This window comes from Epinephelus moara, chromosome 7, assembly GCF_006386435.1.
Source record: "Epinephelus moara isolate mb chromosome 7, YSFRI_EMoa_1.0, whole genome shotgun sequence".
Lineage (NCBI taxonomy): Eukaryota > Metazoa > Chordata > Actinopteri > Perciformes > Serranidae > Epinephelus > Epinephelus moara.
Window position 1 is genome coordinate 19,478,884 of NC_065512.1, and position 24,121 is coordinate 19,503,004.

The window sequence follows — 24,121 nt, forward strand, 5'->3', positions numbered from 1 at the left end:
CTGGAAATGCAGCAATGACGTGCTAAAAAATAACCGCTTTTGCTATTAGTCGTTCTCAAACAATGATCTGCAATTTGGCAAGCGTCTCACCAAGGTACCACCATCCCCTCCCCCTCCTGATGACAATGTCTGCTCATATACTACGTCACTTTACAATGTTTATACGATACATTTGACACATACAAATGTAACCTGCCTGTGGTTTGCAGACATGTACGATGCCAACATTGTCTTCCGGCGACTGGGCTGCTTTTAATGCATAGCCCCCCAATTTTAAGTGACCAAAAAAATAAATCAGATAATTTCAAATGCGTTTAACTGGTTGCAAAGCATTTGCAATCAAGACAGCCTGAAGTCTACAACTCACTGACATTAAGCAACATTAAGATAAGAGATAAGATAGAACTTTACTAATACCGAAGGAAATTCTTTTGCCAGAGGTTGTTAAAAATTACAGCTTAAGAACAGAACAAACAGAAGTAGAGTAATAAAAGTATATTAGCAGGAAAAGTAAACACCAGTGCCGAAAAGAATAGCAATAAAAGTAAGATAAATTGGTGATGCTCTACCAGACCTTGCTTGTTTAGGCTGGTTTTATCTCCAGTCTGGTCTTTAAGAATTTAAAGAAATGCTCAGCTGATTGACTTGGCCAATCAAGAACATTCATCAAGCCCAAAATGCTTTGGCTGTGTATTTAGGATCTTTGATCTGCTGCACTGTCCTACATTGTGTGACAATGTATAAGAAGTGAAAATCCCTTCATTGTTCAACAATTATGGATGTAAGAACCATACAACACCCTTAAATGTCACATTTATTCTCATACTAATTGTATAATTTCAAATTCAGTCAAAACAATTAAGAACATTTCCTAGTGCAGAATTCTTGAAGTGAAACTGTGCATCCAACGTCACATGTACATGAAATGTTTGCATTAGCAGATTTCTGCTTCCAATGTACAAAGGTAACCTCTGTGAGAATAGCGTGACTCTGTCTGCCCAAATGCCTGTCACACTCAGTTTTCAGCAGATTTGCAGACCATGCAGTCGTCCTTGTGTTCTTACAGAACCACAGAGCACTTCCTTCGTTGATTCACTGTGGCGCTGCTTACTGAGAAAAGTTTCAAATCTCACCCACATGTCGTGCTTAGCTGCTCCCTCAGACATGCTATATGCTTTGACTTCTTCTCATCAAAGACATAGTATCAAGCTGCCTGGTGTGTTGCTACATAAAAAGGAATCTGTCAGTCTGAGTATGTTGCTTTGTAGGTGCAAAGCCACCAAGTTGATCTCCTGCCTAGCTCGACTGTCCATTGCAGGCAGTAAGAAGGGGGCGATTATGCAAAGAAGTTTTAGCTGTAAAAATGAAAAGTGCCTGTTTAATTTTAAAGGTTTAATGAATTTCATTAATTCATAAAGGCAAAATTATTCCCAGCTGCACAGAGGGAAAACATTTAAACTTTTTTTTTTACACAGGGACATTATTAACAGATTCATTTAAACAAGAATTATTGATCTTTGAATAAAAAATTTGTACAGTACAGTACAACTTTTGGAATAATTGCATATAAAACATTGCATACTTTACATTGCACATAAAAATATGAATGCTTTTTCTCCTCTCCTCTCTTCTCTTCTAGTCTAAAAGGTTCAGTTCTCCACACCGGGTTTGGTGTTCAGAGGGTGTTGCTCTGTCCACAGACTTTGGCCCGACTGCTTTCCTCCTGAGACCTTGCTCCGGCATATCAACACCAACAGCAGGAATATGATCAACAATGAGCAGATAACTGCAGCTATGAAAACCCCCATCCACATATTTGACCTGCATTCTGGCTCAGAGACGGGTTTAGCATCCCCTGCAAAGAAGAAGACAAAGAAAACCACATATGCATGTTTTAACAAGAGTTTCAACACTGGTGTTTATTGAGAGATACTGCTAAACACTTAAACACGTGCTTACCCTCTGCATAGACATTAACCGTCAAATATCCCGACTTCTCCACTGCAACCTTCCTCCACTCTTGAGACAGAGATGGGAGCCACTCTTCTACTTCACAGAAATACACGCCACTGTCTTCAGGACTTGGTTTCATGAGTGTAAGGATGAACTGGTTGGGTGCAGGGTGGCGGAATCTAAACTGATCAACCTTACTAGACCAGTCTTGTAGGGTGGAGTTACGGTAAGCTGTGAATATAGGGTGTTGTTTAATTTCTCTCTCTTTCTGCCAAAACCACGTGACCTGGAACTCAGATTGGCTGCTGGATTGTTTGGCGATGTGACAGGGCATGGCAATATTACGGGAAATGCTTATATTCAAGTTCATTTCGTTCTTCTCGATGTGAAGGTTTTTTTCTGCGGAGAGAAAAACAAAACAGGAAAAAAAAAGACACATTTTATTCAACTTAAGTTTTACAAGACAAACTAATCAATGGGACTTTAAATTGAATTCCTGCGTACACAGACAGACAAGGGAGAAGTCGGGGGAAAGGAGACAAAGGGGAGATTAGGAGGCTTTGCAAAGGGCAGAAACAGTAAACACAACAAAATTAATCTGTAATACTAAAAGAGCAGAGCAAGTAGGGCTTATGTACATAACAAAGGAGAGATAAACAACACCACTAGAGCAAAACATATGACAGCACTATTAGAGAAGTGGGTTTTTTGACAGTACGTGAGGTTGTGCGGCACAAGCCAGAGAGAACACACACACACACCATCACATGATACTGGTATTGGTAATTGGATTGCAAGTTTTAAGGGAATAGTGCATTATTTTGGAAAATATGCTTCTTTGCTTTCCTACCAAGAGTTACATGATACCACTGTCAAACATAAGACACACACAACTACATTTATAGAGCTGAGCAGAGCAACTCAATCGCCAGAATACATGTTGGCATTATACGTTTCTAAAAACCACATATTGCATTCGCACATTATTATGTTATACTTCAACAGCGCTGTGGTTAATGTGTGGTTAGGTTTATGCACAAAAAGCTTTTGGTTATAGTCAGTATGATCTGCATACAGGCATCCTGCCTAGGTGTCACGCCATCCACCACCTCCTCCACCTCCCCATGACCTCCTCATGACAAAGTCAGCTCATATATTATGTCACGCACAAATGTACCGTATTCATGGTTTGCAGAAACGTACAATGCCAACATTTTCTGGCGACTAGGCTGTACACAGCGATCTCAAAGATGTGCTCATACCTGTAACATTTACACTCAGCACAATGAGGCCAGCGCTGTCTGAGGCCTTTTGTTGCCAGTGACCCTCATGATCCAGCTGATATTGCTCCACCTGGCACCGGTAGGTCCCACTGTCATCCACATGGGCCCTCTGAATTCCTAAGTAGAAGCTGCTCTGAGTGGGCCTGGAGAGACGAAGCCGCCCCTGCAGGCCGCTGAGCTCCTTGTTCTCTGGGTAACTCAGCAGGCCCGTGTGGTCAAGCTCCACCAGAGGATTTGAGGCAGGTGAATCATGGCCAGTGTAGAACCAAGTGGCTTTGTAGAAGAAAGAAGGACCGGATGCACCTGTGATGATGGTGCACTTGAGCTCCACCTCGTCTCCCTCCATGGAAGTCACCGGCTGCTCTGTCTTGTCTAAAGAAAGGTCATTGGCTGGAGTATAACAAAGAGAGGGGGCAGAGAAAAGAAAACTTAGTATTTCCTTCAACTGTTTTTGTTTAAAGCCACTGAAAATTTGGCTGTAACTCTCAAGTAAGCCTATATGTCAGTGCTGAAAACACACTGAAGACACATTTGATTCAAATGCTGCTTAAATGCACCACATTTTTCCAACTGAGTCCCAGCCACTTAAAATCAGCGAGAAAGGAAACTACAGATAGATAAATATGGAAATATCTTATTTGAAATGAGCAAAACTGTTTGAACTTTGGCAGAACACTGTATTCATGTAGGGCCTCAATGCTTGTAGATTGAAGCTGCATAAGAAAATATGTTTAAAATTGTATGATGTCATAGACTTTATATAAAGCTGGACGACACCTGTCCACTTCCTCCCTGTGCACAAAAGTGGAGCCAAATATCCCAAATATGGCCGCTGCTATCTTACATTGGTGACGTCATTTGAAGCGAGAGTTTGTGCAGTAGTGGTATTGAGGTCCTGCCCATCAATCCCAGCTGTCAATCATGTCACACCACTTACTAATTTATCAGAAAAATGAATACATGAACAAACGTGATAAGAACTATGTTGAAAGACAGAAACCATCTTTTGCAGAAAATTATCCGACCTATATTTTGGCTTTTTAGTTTGGCCCATGTCCAGTCCACTAATCCATAATGCAGCCAGCCACCAGGGGCTGATCGATATGTTTGGGCTCCACTTTTGGGGAGCCACCAGGTCGTCCATCTTTATATACAGCTTATGGATGATATATATTAAATGCTTAATGGAGAAATGATCAGTGAGCTTTTTAACACAAACTTACCAGGCTCAATAACTGTTAGCTCTGTAGTTCTGGACACTGGTGAGAGCTGATACCAGTCACCATTAGGATCTTGCAGCCACTCCACCACCTCACACACGTATGAGCCATTGTCTGAGATTCGAGCTTGCTGAATATTCAACTCAAAACTCGGGCCCTGAGTGCGCTTCATGCTGATTCGCTGTCTGTGGGTCGGCGGTACTTGGGGTCCATATGTCACTAGGGCATCCCGGTCAGAGCTCACAATGGTCTTATTTTCCTCCTGCTGCTGGAGCAGCCAGGTCACAGCATAGCGAGAGTACGCAGAGGGTTCGGAGATAACCGAGCATTTTATTTCTATGTCAGTGTTGATATTTCTTGTCAAGGCGGGGGTGGGAGTCAGGTCGAGCTTGCTCACTAGGAGAGGGAGAAAAAGTGAATTCATATATGGTTAGAAAAATAGAGAAACAGGATGCACAGTGCAGCTTTCACCCAAAATTGCTCCACAGATGGTTTACAAATCTCAGCAGTACCTGGGTTCTGCACCAAAACAGCCACTGGGTAGGATGGAGGCAGCTTCTTGTGTACATTTTCCAGGAAAACAGACACCCTACACTGGTAGCTTCCTGCCTCCCTGTGGCTCGCACCGTTGATGAGCAGATAGTGTATGGCTTCATTCTGATTATTCTCGACTTTCAGCTGGTAGCGGTGCTGATTTGCAGACCAGCTGATGGCTCCATCAGAGTACAGTGTCAGGATGTTATCTACGTTCGAGGCGTCACGCTGCAGGCTCCAAGTCAGTGTTATTGGTATGCGTGGACCTTTGACCCGGCACATCAGCTCCACATTTTCTCCCACAGTCACCATGTTTTTGCGACTTATCAGACGCACGGTCAAAAACGATTCTGTTAACACAAATTCAAAATAGACAGCCGTGGTGAGCAAGTAAGCAGAAGTTCATGGTCATGCAATCATGAGTGTACAAAGTGAATAAGAGATGTGCGTAAATTGCATTTCCACATTTCTGTCTGACTCTTCTCTCATTTTTTTCCCACACATTTCTCAATACGATTTCCTTCTTTAAAACAAGAAGAGGTTAATACGTGCATAATCATCGAAATGTATAAAACAAATTAGCATTCATGCATTACATATCCAGAATGCTAACATACTTGTCTTCACATCAAACTTAGAACTTAAAGCATTCAGCATTCTTAAGAGTCTCGAGAAAATCATTTTTTCATGTTATTGTATGCAAATATATGCATTGGAGCACACCAGAGTCTATACTTGTCAACGTGTCATTTCAACAAATGCATGTTGACAAAATGTCCAGTCTAAAGGCCTGGAAGTGAACCCTCCTATATCTTAAAATACAGCGCAAAAGTGTTGGACCACATCAAGAACGTCCTAAAGATTTTGTTCCTCCTCAGACAGCTGCTCATGGTCTAATTAAAATCCAAAATAATTTTTCCTTGTGATGGTGCAAATGTCATGGCAGCGTCTTCAGTGCAAACTTAAAATTTCGACCTGAGGTGGCACAAGAGGGGAGACCAGGTGGTGCCGAAATGAAAAGGCTTATAATGCCTCATTTCCACAGCATGGTTCAGCTCGACTTGACTCTGGTGCTTTTGGTGTCATGTACTTGCAAATACTACTCCCCAAGTGTAGGTGAGATTCTCAGCTAATTGCCATAGCAACACCACCTGAAACTGCCATGACATCATCTTCAACGCCACGCTCGCTGGATCCTATATCAGCAACAATGTCTGCCACTTAGTCGATTGTACAGCAAAGTGTTTAAAGTGTATGGCGGAATTTTGTGGGCTGCCGTTTTAGTCAAAAATTTAGGGCGAGTGCATTGAAAATTTGTGGTTGCTAAATGGTGGGTTTGTGCAGGATATCCCGTGTTACGTAGTGAGTATTCTAGTCACAGTGTTTTTTGAGTGAGCATTGCTCTGCAGTGTTTTAACGCCACCATCTTGTATCAGCTCAGCTTTCTTGACGCCTCAACCAAGGTGGTAACTTAAAGTCAGCAGTTACTAATCACAACATAAAAGAGCAAGCTGAGCTGAGTAGAGCCGCCAGAACTGACATGATGAAAATGACTTTTTTGTTTTTTAGAAAGTAATCAGATCATCTGTGTGACAAGAGAAACCTGTTGTGTCATTATGCAGGTTTTATCATTTGTGTTGAATGATCTGTACTACAAAGACAGAGGGAAACAAAGCGTACCTGTAGGAGCCACTGACACAGTGGCACTCTGCGACTGGCTGCTGGTCTTGCTGTTGGTTTGCCATTCGGACACGGTGCACTGGTAGACTCCTGAATCTGAGGGTGTGACCTCATCGAGCTCAAAGGTGAAGGTATCGGTCGCTGGACGTGTTGCCCTCACGCTGCGACTCATGAACTCCTCCGCTTTCTCTGTGACGCCATCCTGACTTAGACTGATGACTTTGGTGAATATGGCTGTTGATGTGGGTGTTGATTTGCGTTGCCAGGTGACGGAGAGTTGACCTTTGACCCCATACACTTTACAGGTGAGGTTCAGTCTGTTGCCTTCGTTAACGCTCGTGGTGTTTTGAATTTCAACTGAGAGCCCACTTTCTATGATGAGACACAGACAGATGAGTGTGTTTAGTAACTTTGTTATAAATAATATTGCTCATTATTTTAAGAAGATGAAACTTAAAATCCAGGGTAATTCATACAGATAACAAAATTAAACCCTGTGTGTGTGTGTGTGTGTGTGTGTGTGTGTGTGTGTGTGTATGAGTGTGTCTCAGTCACTATGGGCTCACTTGCTGACTCACCTGTGGCTAAGATGCTGACCCGCTGGGAGCTGGAGCTCTGGACTGCTCCCTGTGTAAAAGCACCATTCTGCTCTCTGTCCTGAAGACTTGCTCTACAGATATACCCTCCTTGGTCCTCAGTTCTGACAGGCTGCAGTGTAAGACTGTAATCCCTGTCTCCTATCCGGGCTGCCCTCAGCTCCCCTTCCTTCGCCCGCCCACTGTACTCAGGCCCCACGGACAGAATGCCTGTAGGGCCAATGTGGGCCAACTCAACACCCTCCTTGAGCCAGGCTACAGAGAAGAACCTTTCTGCAAGGTTCTGTGTGTCTACATTGCAGGTGAGCGACAGCTCCTGTCCTTCCTGTAGAGTTTCAGGCTGTGCAGAAATTCTCACCACCAGAGACGACATGTCTTGCGCCACCTCTACTCAGGGTAAAAAAAAAGAAAGAAGTAAAGTGAGACAAACACAGACGCAGACATCCTGTCAAAAAGCCACAATGACTGCGTAGAGGAAGAGCAATGACAAATGTATTGACACATATCAAGATGTGCTATTTAATAGATAAAATCAGTTGGCTGCTTCTAACCTCTTGCTTTGACGTTCAGGGGGGTTTCCTCTGCATCTTTCTGTGCGATATTGTACCAGGAGCGGTCAGGATCTTGGATCCACTCCTGGGCCTGGCAGTAGACCCTGCCGTGGTCTGACAGCTCCAGCTGAGCCATGTGTAGCTTGTATGTGGCCTCTCCCATTTTGTCTAACCTTATGAGTCCAGCTTGGTAACGCCTCTCAAACAACGGGCCTGGGCTCAGTGTGAAATCTCTATCCAGAGAAATGATAGGCTGAGGGTTGTCCTCGCTGTCTTTACGAAGAAACCAGGTGAGAGACAGGTGGGTGTGCTGGACGGTGTTGCTGGAGGCTTGGCATGTTAAAGTGAAAGCATCACCCTCGTTATAGCTCAGTGTGGTGGGGGCAGGTGATGAAACACTGAGGGAGTTGTCAATCACTATGGAATCACATCAGAAACAGAGACAAAGACATGAAAGTCGTACATTTTTGCCATCTTACAATACAGCAATGAAAAGTCTTAAAACTCAAAAGTAGATGAGTAACAGATTACCTTTCACCATTGTCTTAACGCTGTAGGTCCCATGGTAAGTCTCCTCTGAGTTGACTACAGTGCAGTCGTATTCCCCCTCATCATTTTTGTTTAGGTTGTCTATCTCAAATAAGACTGAGTTTGGGTTCACATGTGTCAGAGTAATTTCCTTTCTCCTCACACGGCTTGCATACACTGCATAGCCGAAGTTTTCGTCATTGGTGCTGATGATGTTGATCTCAAATGTTGGTTTTGCCGGCTTCTTAATACGGTATTCAAATTCTTTTCTTGTGGTGGCGCTGGCGAAGCCGCTCACATTGCAGGAGATGGAGAGTGGATAGCCCACCACGCGATACAGAGGCCCAGCCTGTGCTTCGGTGTGCACAGGACCACTCCCGGCTTCTCCTGTGTTGAGCACAGACAAAAAACAGAAGTCAGCTGAAAACTGCGACTTTAAGTGTCGGCTATTTTTATAAAGGTGCTACACTCCGGAGTCTAACCTATGTTTTAGTATTGCCTTGATATGTAAAGCAAAAAATCCATAGTGGGGCAGGGCAATAAATTGACATTGTACCGATATCGTGATATGAGATAGATATCGTCTTTCCCTGGTTTTAAAACTATTGTGACTGTATTTAATTTTCTCCATATCGCTTGGCCTACTCTGTAGCCTTCAAATTTCTTTGCATATTGCAAGATGCATAAACACCTCACAGTATATAGTAGGGCTGCAAAATGAACCTAAATCTTAATCAAAATCACAAAATGAACCTAAATCTTAATCAAAATCACAATATGACCAAGTGTGATATTCAGATCACAGGAGCTGCAATTTTTTTGATAAAGGTGTCACAACATACTATTAAAAATGATGCACTGTGAGATGCCCCAGCGCTATAAATCATATTGCATGACATGATGCAGCTCGCTTTGAAGACACCAGCAAAAATCACATCATCATCATTCTCATATTTTTGTCAGTGAAAATGAAAAGCAAAAATTAGCACTTCCACTAAAATCGGAGGGAGGGAATTATTGCTTATTTTCCAGCTCTATGAAAATGATTTGCCACTAATTTGTTTGCCTACATCAATTATTTTTTTTAAGTCAGAGAGAATAACATAAGTGAATCATCAATTATGAATAATTGGAAATCTTTGCAACTGCAATATACAATTTTATGAGATTCTAAAAATACGTCACCAGAAACACAGTGAGTATTTTAGCTGTTATTTCTTGTTATTCATTGGTGGTATTTTCAAATTCTTCCACTTCAGCTACAAGTTTCTCTGCCCCACTTAATAGCCCCTGACTTTAAAAATCACTCTCTCTGTCTCTGTTCTATTTTTAACAAGATTTTAACAAATGAAGTAACTACCATATTTTCACCCAGCATGCTCACTCCCCAGAATACAATCTAACTGCAGGAAATCCAGTGTGCTACTCACCGCCGTGCACAAGTAGTCCCAGACAAAGGAGCAAATTGGCCCTCATACAAGATTGCAGGGAACACTTCATCCTGAACCTGCCTCAGAAGTAACAGCAGTGTTCACACCATAGCAGCTGTGACCAAGTCCTCAGTCAGCCGGTGACAATCTGTGTCTGTTCTCACAGAGACATTGAAGTGGTTAATGCTTCCTGAAGGTAAGAGGAAGTCTGATATTTCCTGCATTTACACAAGCAGCTGCAGCATACTGTACTGGTAAATAGCACTGTCATTTATAACGTGTGTGTCACAAATGCACCTGCGCAGATGAAAAAAATATATATACAGACCCACAAAAGTGTTCGTCCTTAACCTATATGTGATTATTGATGAGGCACACATTAGAAAAATCACACTGTGCCCATTAGGGCTCATGTTGGATACATCACACTGTTTCACACCATCATCAAATGTAATCCAAAGTGAATTGGACTTAAATTACACCCTTACCAAATAATAAAAAGGGACCATGAGCGCTTATTTGTCCCCAACATACTTGCAACAGTGTGAAGTGAGGTGAAATAAAGTGATGCTCTCTGCAGACAGGTGATGCGCTCTATCGGTATCCTCAGGCACTGAAGCTCCTCCATGTCGACAAGTTTTATCCTGTTTAAACCGAACCACACCAACCATTTCCTTATAGTTTATCTCTGAATAAAACAGGTCTAACTTCCGGTTTTCCAGCATTCGATTATTAATTTCCATGATTAACAATATATCTCCAAATCCGATCATGCAGTGGCGCACAGAGAGGGGGAGATAAAGGGCCTGCGGTTGAATCCCGTTGCTAGAAACCAGCTGGGGTCCAAGTTTAACCTATTTTGGCAAAAATTGAAACAGGAAATAAGTTTGGATTCATTTAAATTATGTTTGAATGGTGTTGTAAAAAATATGAGGCAACAGTGCCACCCAGTGGTGAAGATGAAATCATGCAGTTCTGCTGCAGCTGTGTCTGTCTCAATATGTTCCTATCTCAGCATCTAGCCTGACTAATTGAGCTGACTGAGTAAATAAATGCTGGGTAATTTTATTTGTCTGTCAATAAGAGGCAGCAATGAGATAACCTACAAGTTGATCCAAAGCTGTTACCACCTATGAAACATAGTTAAAGGAGATTTTAATGTAATAATACCATTCTAGTCTGGTTTAGAAAGCAACAGAAAGCAACATAGCACCATTACAATATGAAGCAGAGCTGTGTAGCTCTATTTATTCACCTGTCCAAAGCTTTTGATACTGTTGACCATCTTATTTTGATACAGAGGGTGACTAATATTGGTACCCCATGACACAAACTCATCAACTACTGGCCGATGATCTCGCTCCTCTGCCCCTGGGATGCTTAGTACAACACCATCATCGCCAAATTTTCTATTGTGTCTTTTCTAATATTCACTTTGACAGCTGTTTGTGTTAACAATATAAAGGAAGGGAGGCAAAACACATCCTTGAGGTGAACCGGTGAATACATGAAGATTGTTTGAATCAAAGGACACCATTAACTCTCACACACTGTGACCGGTTTGTCAAAAAGTCTAGAATCCATCCAGTGATATTGTTATCAAGATTAAACTCGAAAAATAAGATTTTCTGTAAGCAAAATGAAAAGTCTACAATCAGACACCTGGCATTAGTTTGTATACTTTCCTTTTGCTTCTGATATTTTAGATATTTTTATTAATATAATTTATATCATTATTGATATTTTATATATGACATAAAAATCAGTATACAAAATATACATTATATACCCATACATTGCACTTCATAAGAGAATTGTGCAAATATGTGTGATAATATCCAGCAGTGCAACTCTGGTAGCCATAATTTGTGTGAACTATTCAAGTAGAAAATACAAAATAGCATATATAGGTAAGTATTCATGATAAATACATCTATTATGACATCTATTGCACATCTGTCCATCCTGGAAGAGGGGGGGGGGGTCAAACCCTAGGTGGGGCAACCCTTCTGTGTGGAGTTTGCATGTTCTCCCCATGTCAGCGTGGGTTTTCTCCAGGTACTCCAGCTTCCGCCCCACAGTCCGAAGACATGCAGGTTAATTGTCCGTAGGTGTGAATATGAGTGTGAATGTGTCTGTATCTATGTGTCAGCCCTGTGATAGTCTGGTGACCTGTCCAGGGTGTACCCTGCCTCTCGCCCAATGTCAGCTGTGGTAGGCTCCAGTCCTCCCATGACCCCTAACAAGATGAGTGGTTATGTAAAGTGAATGAATTAATGAATAATGTTACTGTATAGTAATATAAGTATAGTGAAAATTTAATTGACTATGTTGTAATTATAAAGAAAAATATCTCCCACAGAACTTTAGCTCTTTAGGTCTTAAAAAAGACAATCTCAGAATCTAATTCTCTTGCCCACAACCCAAAGACATGTAAATGAATGAATTACTGCACAGCCCTGTCGGACAAAGGCTCAGGGGCCCAATGTGTCAGGGGGCCCCCTGGCTTTCACCTGCAAAATTAAAAAAGTCAAATTATCACATGCCGATCAGGAAGAGGCACAAAATGACCACTAAGAAGTGCAAACAAACTGCAGAGAGACACAAAATAACTACACAAAGGGGCAAAACAACCACAAAGAGACACAAAATGACCTCAAAGAGAATAGTGAACATAAAGAGACACAAAACAACAAAAAGATGCTTCAAAACTACCAAGAAATGAAAAACAACAACAACAAATGGGGGAAACCACAAATCTGTGTGCCTTACTCCTGTGTAAGAGAGACAGAGGGGCCTTTTGCATAGTTGTGGCCAGGGGCCTGTTTTCTCATAATCCAACTATGAACATGTGTAACCGTGCGACGGGGTCACAAGTATTAGACACTGCACCACTTTAAAGAGCCACAAGCCAAAATGGGTGAACCACTGTATCAGGGGTTACTCAGCTGTGGTAACCAATGACAGGCAAAAGCTGCTCTTTCACTTTCCCCACTCAGATTCATCCTGACGGTTTGGGGATCAAACATGCTACCTTCTGGTCACGAGGCACAGTCTTGTGATTATGACATTCAGCACTTGCCTTGAGCCAGAATGACAGAGTCATGTAAGACAAGAAGTGAGTTCCGGTGGACAGCAAATTAAAGGACACACATCATTTTAAAAATGTATTCAAGATTTATCACTTTAATGATCAGCATCTTATCCCATGCAGATAAGATGCTGAGTGTTAACCACAGTATTATCTACCTGGTGCCGTCTGTCCGCAGAGACCTGGTGTCTGTAATTCTTTCGAGAAGAGGAAAATTGGGTAACTTAGGGGGAATTTACTCAGCACAAGAAGAGGAAGTGTCTAGAAACGAGCGTTGCTACATACGCATGTTCCTCACAGAGCAGGAGTAGGAAGTATGAAGAGCACAGGAAAAAACAAATCCACAGCTCAAAGCGACACAACTCTTGCAAGCATAAACCACAGAGGTCTTTTAAACTGGTGCAGGTGCAGCTCGAGTAGCTGCATGCTCTTCTTCTGGGTTTCTGAAGAGCCTCTGCTGTGAAAGATGAGCGAGTCACTGGAGAGGACTACAGACTGCCCCTTGCCACTTCTTAAAGATGACTCCGGCCCAGATGAGGAGAGAAACAGCCTGACGGGCTCAAGTGAGTTACGCTGGGAAGATGGGGGTCTACCTGTGGAGCTGCAGAGAGGGATGGAGAACTTACGAATGAACAGAGAGCTGACAGATGTGGTGCTGAGCGTTCAGGGACATGACTTCCCTTGCCATAGAGCCATACTCGCTGCGGCCAGTCAGTACTTCAGGTAAAATAGATCCCATGTTGTCTAACTCCATCGTCAAGGCACCACTGGTTTTAATGACTGATGTGTTTTCTGTCTGTGTAGGGCCATGTTTTGCAGTGGTTTGAAGGAGAGTCATGAGGAGCGTGTGGAAATGAAGGGAGTGGACAGTGGGACGATGCAGTCTCTCCTGGAGTATACCTACACCAGCCGAGCCCACCTCACACACTCTAACGTCCAGAGGATACTCGAGGCTGCCAGTCAATTTCAGGTGAAATTACAGTAACTTACAATAGAATTTAAAGACGATACTCAGTCAGTTTGATTCTGAGTATTGTCTGATACACAGAAATTTCCCTGTAAATCAGCAGCGATGACTTTTTTAGAATTACAACTTGACTGCTGGTGAAGAGAAAAAGTTTTCGAAATGTGAACTGTAATTATATTAGAAGCTGATTTTTGATTTCATGTGAACGCGTCTTTTACGTAAAGTCACTGACTTCAAAAAACTCATCCTAAACCATAAATTTCACAAGATCCTAAACACATCCTCAAAACATGAATCCACCAACAATCATTTTTTTAGCTTGACAAATTTTTACTTTTGTTTCAGCTGTAAGGGTTTTATCAGGTACACACTTCCTTTATACGTAATTGTGGCCACATGCATGATCATGTGGCACTTCACTGGAAGTTAAAACATAACTTACAGACTTTGAGTCTCCAACCAAACAGGAACACTTTACTGATTTTACAATTTCGTAAATAATTATGGCAATTTAGCTCAGTGTCATCGACTTACTATCAATCAACTGGGACGCATGACGCACTAAAAGCATCCCAGGAGACACTGTGATACAGAACTAGCAGCAAAAAGCACATTTATTTACATCCAGAAAGACAAGTTCTAGTACAGCGATGATATTTATAAGTGCTGTGACTGTTGCCGTAGTGTAGTACTACATTTAAAATCTTCAAACAGCTCTGATCTTCTTTCTTTAGACAATTTTCCTCCATTCAGTGGAACAAACATCACACAGAGTAAGAGATGAGTGAAAGAGGGAAGTGAAAGTTGCCCAGTTGTTTACACTAAGGATCGGTTTTCCATACAGGCTTAATTTAACTACACAGCTGCACCTCACAAGGGAGGAGGCAGGGGTTTGTGTTCCTATACTTCTATTTTTGTGACGAGCTATTTGAGTTTTTTGAAAATGAACAGAAGGGTCAAATATTCAGGTCTCGCACTCGCGTCTTTAACAGGTTGTTCGGATTTAGATTGAGGTTAGAGTTACAAATTTAGATTTAGGGTACAATTTGAGGACATGCATGTGATAATAATCATCATTTTACAACGTATACTTTTCTGAATAGAGTTTTAAAGTGCTTATTGGTAAAACAAACAAGAAACAGCAGGGCTGGCCCTAGACTTTTGGGGGCCCTGAGCAGAATTTGGTTTGGGGGCCACCCTCATTGTAACGTATTGCCACTTCACATTTTACTGAACGGTTTTGTGTATTGTAATATTAGTAGCACACTTAATTTACAAATAAGCATGTAAAGACTTAAGTGTGACGTATTAGCAGCAGCGCTATTTTTGAATACACTAGTAAATACAGTATTTGTCTATTTCTCCCAAACCTTATGAATGATCCTCTTAAAGGGATAGTGCACCCAACATGAAAATTCAGCCATTATCTACTCACTCTCTTGCCGATGGAGGATCAGGTGAAGTTTAAGAGTCCTCACAACACTTGCGGAGATCCAAGGGGAGAGGGGGTAGCAACACAACTCCACCTAATGGAGGCTTACAGCGCCCCAGATTCAAACGTCCAAAAACACATAATTGAAACCACAAAATATCTCCATACTGCTCATCCGTAGTGATCCAAATGTCCTGAAGCCCCGACATAAAAAGTTGTTTGGAAAAACGTTATTTGAATTCTGTTTTTAGCCTCATTGTAGCCTGTAGTTCTAACTGCCTCTCTGGGCACCGCGTTCACGTGTGCGCCGTAAGCCTCCATTAGGTGGAGTTTTGTTGCTACCCCCTCTCCCCTTGGATCTCTGCAAGTGTTGTGAGGACTCTAAAACTTCACCTGATCCTCCATCAGCATGAGGGTGAGTAGATAATGGCTGAATTTTCATGTTGGGTGCACTATCCCTTTAAACCAACATCCCTGCGTAATTTATTTTACTTAAATCATGGGCTACAATGCTAGCAGACTGTCAAAGAAAAGTTTGTGAAGATATTTATCCCAGTTTGTGTTGACTTTTCACTGATTTTATTTTAACTTACCATATCTAATACAACCATAAAATGTGTCTCATTTTTTAACCACAGAATCATGGGAATACTTGTTTTGTAGGGACACAAAATAAGTTACTTAGCCCACCTAAATTGTCCATTTTATCCGAAATTGAGCTCAACCAGTTATTGTGTAGTCAATATATTGAAACTTCACGTTTCAGTAATGTTGTGGTTAACACGTGGTTACGTTCAGGTACAAAAACCACTTCATTTTGGTGAGGAAAACATCATGTTTTGGCTTAAAATACCTCATCTGGGGGGCTTAATCCAGGCAGGAAAAGCCATGATATTTCAGTGTATCGGGGCACTAACACCCATGAATAGAGCCTAAATGGCCGTAGGAAAAACACAGATGGGTTGCTACAAAAGCAGATGGAAAAACATGGACAGGTTGCTACGAAACACCCACGACTGTAGCCTAAAATGCTGGTGGAAAAACACTGATGGGTCGCTGAACACCCACTGTTGCAGTTTAAATAGCTGATGGAAAAACAGCAACGACCCCTTGTCGTATAGTCTGCAGTAGTCTGTGGACCATCTACCTTCCCTTTCACCTCCTCATGACCAGTTTATCTTTAAGTCACTTTAGAAACACTGATATGAGACATATAAAATGTGCAAATGTGACGTATTCGTGGTTTGAAGGAACATATAATGCTGACACATACATTTTCTTCTGGTGACTGGGCTGCTGAGCTTATTGTTTTGTTGAGGAAGTTTAACTTTTATTACGTTATTGTCTCTTGTTCATTAAAAATACATTTTCTTGGAGGCCTCCAGAGACCAGGGAGCCCTAAGCACACTGTTTATATCTCCTAATGGGCAGGGTCGGCTCTGGTAAACAGTAAAAATGCCAACAATAATTAGATTGCAAGAAAAAATGTAGGATACGAAATTTAGTAAAAAGTAAAACAATATAATATACATACATTTTGTGCACACTTTTGAAATTGTACTGCAGCTCATCAATCTTATGTAATGTCACTTCATCTGCTTTTCACTGACGTTATTGAGAAACCTTGTATGTGTACATCAGAGTGCTTGCTGACTTTTCATCTGCAATACTAACGCCTGTATGCTGGCCTTGTCTCCTGTAGTTCCTGCGTGTGGTGGATGCATGTGCCAGCTTCCTGAGCAAGTCTCTGCACCTCGAGAGCTGTGTCGGGATCCTGAATCTTGCTGAAAGCCATGCCTTGCCTGCCTTAAGGACCGGGGCTCAGGACTACATCGCCGCTCAGTTCTCCCAGATAGTCCAGCAGCAGGACTTCCTGGAGCTGCCGACAGAGTCTCTGGAGGCCGTACTGCAGAGGGACGACCTTGATGTGAAGTGCGAGGAGAGTGTTTTTGAAGCACTCATGTGCTGGGTGAGGGCCCAGCAGGATGAACGAGCGCCTTCACTGGCCAGGTTGCTCTCACACGTGCGGTTGCCGTTGTTGGAGCCTGCATACTTTGTGGAAAAAGTGGAGTCAGATGAACTGATTCGCCATTGCAGTGAGGCCTTTCCTTTGCTGCAAGAGGCCCGCATCTATCACCTGTCCGGCAGAGAGGTCAGTATACAGGGAAAACCAAAATTTACTGTCTTACGTTACCACCAGTGGAAAAAGCTGACTACTTTCCTTTAAAGTTTTACACACTTTTAGTCTTGTGCAAACAGCCACTTTGTAAGAGTAAAAAAAAGAAGACGATTTTTTGTGATAAAATTGCTGCTGTATGACACTGACATTGTGCTTTGTACATCTGTTCAAAGGTGGTCTCTGAACGAACCAAACCCCGTGTGCGGCACTTCCTGTCAGAAGTGTTCCTGATCATCGGAGGCTGCACAAAAGACGAACGCTTCATTTCCACCGTCACGTGTTTGGACCCCCTGAGACGCAGCAGGCTGGAGGTTGCCAGGCTGCCAATCACAGAGATGGAGGATGAATCCCAAAACAGGAAATGGGTGGAGTTTGCGTGCATCACCTTCCGCAATGAGGTGTACATATCTGGTGAGAGACGTCACACTTATTTTTAGAAAGGCTTACGGTAAAGTGTGTAGCAGACCCCCTGCTGTGGAGGTGAAAGTGAGACTGTTCCCCATCTCGTGATTTTGTTTCTGCCAAGTTATGGTTTCGATGATTCCTTTTATCAAGTATTACTTTTCTTGCGTCTTTATCACCTAAGATTGAAAGTGAAATTGTTCCCCACCTGGTGATTGCATATCTGCCAAGTTGTGGTTTCTATCATATCCTTTTATTAAGTTTAACTTTTGCATCTTTATCATGTAAAGAGATTTTTATCAATGCTTCAAGGCTTCTCATACTGAAAAATAATGGTGTTTAATTCCATAAAACCAAAAGTGTACAACTGAGCAAAACAAGCTTGCAGTTACAGTTCTTGTGGGTTTAGGTGTTTCCCAACTCAGGAACTGACACCACAGCTGTGGTTACTTTAACTGTTCAGTCACACGACGCTGTGTCATGGGATTTTACATCTTTAATCAGAATGAAAAGTGTGTCGTCCAATTTAGTGAACAAATATAGTCATTGCTTAAAATTTAGTGACACATTAATGTTTTGGGAACAAAGTCTGTTCATCACATGACAGTTTTTTTTCTCATGTTCCTTGTTGCAGGAGGTAAAGAGACACAACATGATGTTTGGAAGTACAACGGTGCCCTGGACAAGTGGATCCAGATTGAGCCACTGGCAACTGGGCGCTGGAGACACAAGATGGCAGTCCACGGGGGGAAGGTGTACGCACTGGGTGGATTTGATGGAGCTCAGAGACTGGATAGCGTAGAGGCCTATGATCCCTTTCACAATCGGTGGTCACAGGTAAACATACAAGAGGTCTATATAACAGTAGTGCCATTAATTTTACATCAAATGTTCTTTAAAGCAGCTGGAATTTGTATTTTTATAATAACAACAACATGTGAAACAGTGCAGTTTGAACATAGTGGAGCCTTTCTCAAAATGGTGGAGACCCAAACAGAGCTAAAAGGAGAATGAATATTGTCATTGCAAAAACACAACTCCATACGAATCCTAATTTTTGGCCATCTGTAACTGTTTGCTGATGTGCTCACAGTATCAAAATTTTAAGTTTACAGCTTGGTTCTGCTGCTCCATCTTAGAAATATCAATTGATGTTAAAAGTTAAAAGTTACGATTTGGCCTCCACCCAAAATTTCAGTCCTCCTGAAATTGTTCAATATTGAATTAAAAAAGACACTATATTATAAATTGTGTAAAATATATAAATAAACCAACATTTTGTGACTGTAAAAATTATTATTGTAAAAAAAATATTAAGATTAAATATGATTAAATGTAATTTCATTTTTATGATAGCTGAATTTTATTAGAAATATTTTAATTTCATCATTAACATTTTATTTATGTATTTTCTTATATTCAACTATGACATTTTATCTAGTTTTGTCTATCATCACTTTTCATAATGACACAATTTATTTCATAATGTTCCTTCTCTTGAGCTTTTCAAAACTCACAAATTATTTTCATTAATATATTTTCCACAGTTTATCAATGTGATTATTTCACAATCACTAATTTATGTATTTAATATTGGTTAATACTTATATATTAAACATTAGTGTTAACACTGTGCATGTGATGCTACATAAAGTAAACTGCTTTTAAACACCCCTCATATATTAACATTTATGCCTGTTTGGCTGCCCTCCATTACAGACACATATTTAGATACTCCTCTGATTGTGCTTCCAGGTGACCCAACTTGCAGTAGGCGTGAGCTCCTTTGCTGCTGCAAGCTTTGACAGATGGATCTATGTGATCGGTGGCGGGCCCAATGGAAAGTTGGCAACTGATAAGGTTCAGTGCTGGGAACCCGGGACAGACTGCTGGGAGCTGCGAGCGCCCATTCCCATCGAAACCAAATGCACTAATGCAGTCACATTCAAGAACTGCATCTATATAGTCGGTAAGTTGGCAGCGGTGGATGGTAACTACATTTACTCAAACACTGTGCTATTTAAGGTATTTGTGGGCTACCTTTACATGGGTATTTTCCTTTAATGCTTTTTATATTTCAACTCTACTACAGTTCAGGGAAACTTGTCTCTGTCATACTCCACAATATTTATTTTACACCATGAAATATGCTGCATTGTTATAGATAAAAATACCCAGCAGTTTAAAAAAAAGAAGAAAAATATCAAATCAATAATATAAATAACATTACCTCAGCTGACTAAAACATGAATCCATCATTATCTGATATTTTTCTGTATTATAAGAATTTGTGTTTTTTACATTTTGCCAATAATATATAGAAACTTTTACCTAAAATGGCATTTTCAATCACTTTTCTCTATACTTGAGTATTTCTTATGTTGAGGTATCACTATTTTTCCCGAGGGAAAGGACCTAAATCCCCCACCACTGTAAGGGGGTGGCTTTAAACTTGTGTATATGTATGAGTGTCTGTGTGCGTCATCAATGACACACATGAAGAGTTTCAGTCCAAAATGAGATGAACAAAATGTGGAAACAGTAGTGTAGACGTCAGTAGACCACCACCTACAAGAAAACCAATCCTTGTTGAGATACAAATCTGCATAGCCCTGCACCCTTTCCAGATGGGTGCATCATTGCAAGAGATGAGTCAGTCCAAAGATGGAGTGTAGCCATGGCGAAAACCAGCCACCAAAAGTGAATTATTCCTGGCTGCGGTGCATCCAAAAAAATCAACACATAGCCTTCCAAGAGATAAAGATATGAACAAGTGGATGGATTATATTTTTGGCACAGTGTTGCAGTGGCACAGTGCTGCAGTGGCACAGTGCTGCAGTGGCACAGTGCTGCAGTGGCACAGTGCTGCAGTGATTAGCATTGTCGCCTCACAGCAAAAAGGCTCCTGGTTTGAACCTGGGGTGGGGGAGCCCTTCTGTGCAGAGTTTGCATGTTCTCCCTGTGTGTCAGCATTGGTTTTCTGGGGGTACTCCGGCTTCCTCCCACAGTCCAATGACATGCAGGTTAATTGGTGACTCTAAATTGTCCGTAGGTGTGAATGTAAGTGTGAATGGTTGTCTGTCTCTGTGTGTCAGCCCTGTGATAGTCTGGCGACCTGTCCAGGGTGTACCCCGCCTCTCACCCAGTGTCAGCTGTGGTAGGTTCCAGGCTCCCCTGCGAGCCCTCTCAGAATAAGCGGTTACAGAGTAGTACTAGTCTTCTGTGCCTTATATTGTGTGAGAAGTACTTGTACATGCCTGACACATATACGGTTCCTCTGTTTACTCCCAGGTGGTGCCATGCATGCCATGTACTGCTACTCGCCTCTGTCAGACTCCTGGTCCCTTGTGACCCGTCTGGGGGAGAGGGCGAGCTGCGCCATCGCTGCCTGTAACAACAAACTCTTCATCACAGGGGGACGGGATAACAAGAACCAAGTCATCTCCACAGTGATGTGCTGGGACGTCAGCCGAGGGGTGTTGACAGAGGAGTGTGTTCTACCGATGGGGGTGTCGCACCACGGCAGTGTGACACTCATGAAGTCCTACACACACATACACAGGGTGACACCTGCCTCAGAGTGCCAATGACACAGGCTTCTGCCAACAGGACATTTTTGCCGTTGAGAGAAGCTTTGAAGAGGAAAGTGAAGATACTTCTTTTTTTTTCTTGCATGCACTATGTTCGTTTGATGTCAATTTATGTCACTTTAAAAGCTAGGAGTCAATCCCTGTGTTTAACCTATAACAGTATAATGCTATACTACAGCAGCAGTTGATCAAACTATATTTTCTGATGAATAATTACATGTACAACAGTAATAACACATAACTTGGTATGACACACTTTCTAATACCGAGAAATACACTGTTTATGGCTTTATAGTTAACACAAATATTTCAGAAACGTAAAGCAATGACATATTGCTTTACGTGGAGCCATATTTGGATAAAATAAATAGATGCATATCATTAACTAAAAATATGCAAATTAACACAGTGTGAGACTTTCATACAGGAACTATACAAAAGCCCTATAGCACCTGGTGTTTTTTAATTCACGCACACACACAGACACACACAGACACACACACACACACACACACACACACACACACACACACATACACACAAACACTGCCATCTGGTGGTCAATATAACTTCTTGTTTTGCCTCCAGTTTCGTTGTATTCAAACTAATTAAGTCTTAAATAAATGCAGAAACTTAACTAAAGCAAATATTGTTTTCATTTCACTTCATTTATTTGACTCTCGACCATATCACATAGTATGGAGTACAAACATTACATACAATAACAAAACAGTGGCACACAGCATGCCTTAAGTACAACAGCTTCCATTCTGACATTGAAACAAAATATGATACTCATCTCCCACGCGATTATCATCACAGAGGTTCCACATCTCCTGGTTTCTGTCCAGCTTTTATTCCAGCATTAGTTCTGGTGTTATTTGCTCTTCTCCAGTTTATACTCTTGTTTAACTTCGACACATAACTCACACAATGTCACACCACTGAGCTCACTTTGCCACGTTTGCATGAACTGATTTTTTAGCCTCTGTTCAACAGTTTAACCTGTAGATGTTGTTACACTTTTGAGCCAGAGGTACAACAAGTCACATTAATCCAGTATCTGCTTAACCTGCAGGACCCATGGTGACACATATACACCCTTATTATGCAGCCTGAGCAAATAGTTGTACATTATTCGACTGAATCTAGTTTCTTTACCCTCTATCAGCCTCCCCCAGTCGCCAATAATTCTCCTTTTAACTGCAATACAGAGTGGATATCTTCATTTTTTTAAAATTCAAACTTTTATTAGACAAGGATCTACAAAAACCAGGGTAAAAGCAAAGTAAACAAAAAGAGACACAAAAGAGCAAGGCAAGACACATTAGAGAAGCAAGGATCGAGAAATAGTTTACCAGCTTTATGGTTCCTTTTTGCCATAATTTTCAGCGACCTAAAGTAATTGGCAAAATTACACAGGAACACTGTGAATGACGGAGAGCTTCTGTTTCATTAACAAATATAAATATGATTTTAACCCATAATAATTACAAAGATTAAGATTGACAGTATCAGAAATGTTTGAAATCTTGTCCATAAAATAAATAATACACTGTAGGTAAATGGAGGTATGTTGTCCATTTTCAAAGATAACCAATTATGGATTTCAGACCAGAACAAAGTGATGTGAACATTTAAAAAACAGATAGTTTCTGCCTCTGAAGAGCAAAGCGACACCTGGACCAACAGCAAATTTAAATCTATTGTGCAGAAGGTCACTGGCAGAGTATATTTCTGATACTATTTTCAAAATGTGTTTCTTTTACTTTAGGAGCAACAGGACAAGATATATAAAAAGAGAGGGCCTCTATGTCATTCTAGATATAGCATGACTTAAGGTCACCAAATGTTACTTGTTTAAAAACTAGGCTTATTGATTTGCTGTCACTTTTTTTTATCCAACAAATTGATATCACCATTTTTTGTGGGGAGCAAGTGTGTAGTGGATATCGTCCTAACTCCCCATAGACCGTATTATTGCAGGTTGTCATTTTAACTGTAAGAGTATAGTTTAGATGTCCTGCACATCACTGCAAAGGTGTTAAAAATACAATCTTTTGTGTCAAACTAATCACTGAAAATATGTGTTTCGTAGATTAGAGTTACAGAACTACTGAATCAAACTTATTTCCATGTATTCCTTGAACACCTGACACCTTCACACACTTGACATTCTCGTACAACAGGATGAAGAAAAAAAAATCTGGCATTCAGCCTAAACTCTAACTGACAAACAAAACAGCCGAGCTTCCGGTATATTTTCAAAATAAAACACACTGACATGACGGTGATAACTAACAAAAGTCATTAAAATTATGAAATCAAGCAAAACTTATCTGGAAAAATGTGTTAAATTAAAACAGATTGTTTTTTCTTGTCATATTAATAATGGAGTTTGGGAAGAGTTTGCCACATCCAGTCCACATTTTAAGCGATTACACCTTCCAGGATGTGTTTAATGTAATCTTGTAAAATGTAGCGGGAAACTTGAGTAAATACAGCTGTTTGAAGGAGGAAATTGTTAATGTTTTCACAGCACAAAGCAGCATAAAGTAGATATTACAGAGGGAACTATGATGTATCATGTATAGTAAAAAGGCCTTTTGCTTATTTTTTAAAGATGTATTTCATGTGACAGAAGGTTATGTTAAAGGTTGTTTCATAGATAGCCTGTGTATTATT

At 41.1% G+C, this 24,121-nt stretch overlaps 2 protein-coding genes across 3 annotated transcripts; one reads left to right on the top strand and one right to left on the bottom strand.

Moving 5' to 3' along the window:
* Window positions 1-802: 802 nt before the first annotated feature.
* On the bottom strand, window positions 803-10,412 carry LOC126392782 (immunoglobulin superfamily member 3-like). Of its 2 annotated transcripts, XM_050048393.1 has the most exons (11): window positions 10,310-10,412; window positions 9,776-9,929; window positions 8,349-8,732; window positions 7,818-8,234; window positions 7,249-7,653; window positions 6,671-7,042; window positions 4,969-5,340; window positions 4,460-4,852; window positions 3,216-3,626; window positions 1,960-2,352; window positions 803-1,855 (listed from the first exon to the last, which is right to left on the bottom strand). In XM_050048393.1, the coding sequence occupies exons 2-11, from the start codon at window positions 9,843-9,845 to the stop codon at window positions 1,650-1,652; spliced, it is 3,423 nt and encodes a 1,140-aa protein (XP_049904350.1). In that variant the 5' UTR covers window positions 9,846-9,929; window positions 10,310-10,412; the 3' UTR covers window positions 803-1,649. The 2 variants fall into 2 exon arrangements, with proteins under 2 accessions (XP_049904350.1, XP_049904351.1); XM_050048394.1 differs by lacking the exon at window positions 10,310-10,412 and having other exon boundaries at window positions 9,776-9,949.
* A 2,749-nt stretch (window positions 10,413-13,161) lies between these two features.
* klhl6 (kelch-like family member 6) lies at window positions 13,162-22,068 on the top strand. Its single transcript, XM_050049833.1, has 7 exons — window positions 13,162-13,589; window positions 13,671-13,836; window positions 16,968-17,417; window positions 17,618-17,855; window positions 18,481-18,683; window positions 19,602-19,815; window positions 21,138-22,068. Exons 1-7 carry the CDS (start codon window positions 13,333-13,335, stop codon window positions 21,434-21,436), a joined length of 1,827 nt encoding a protein of 608 aa, XP_049905790.1. The 5' UTR covers window positions 13,162-13,332; the 3' UTR covers window positions 21,437-22,068.
* Window positions 22,069-24,121: the final 2,053 nt, after the last annotated feature.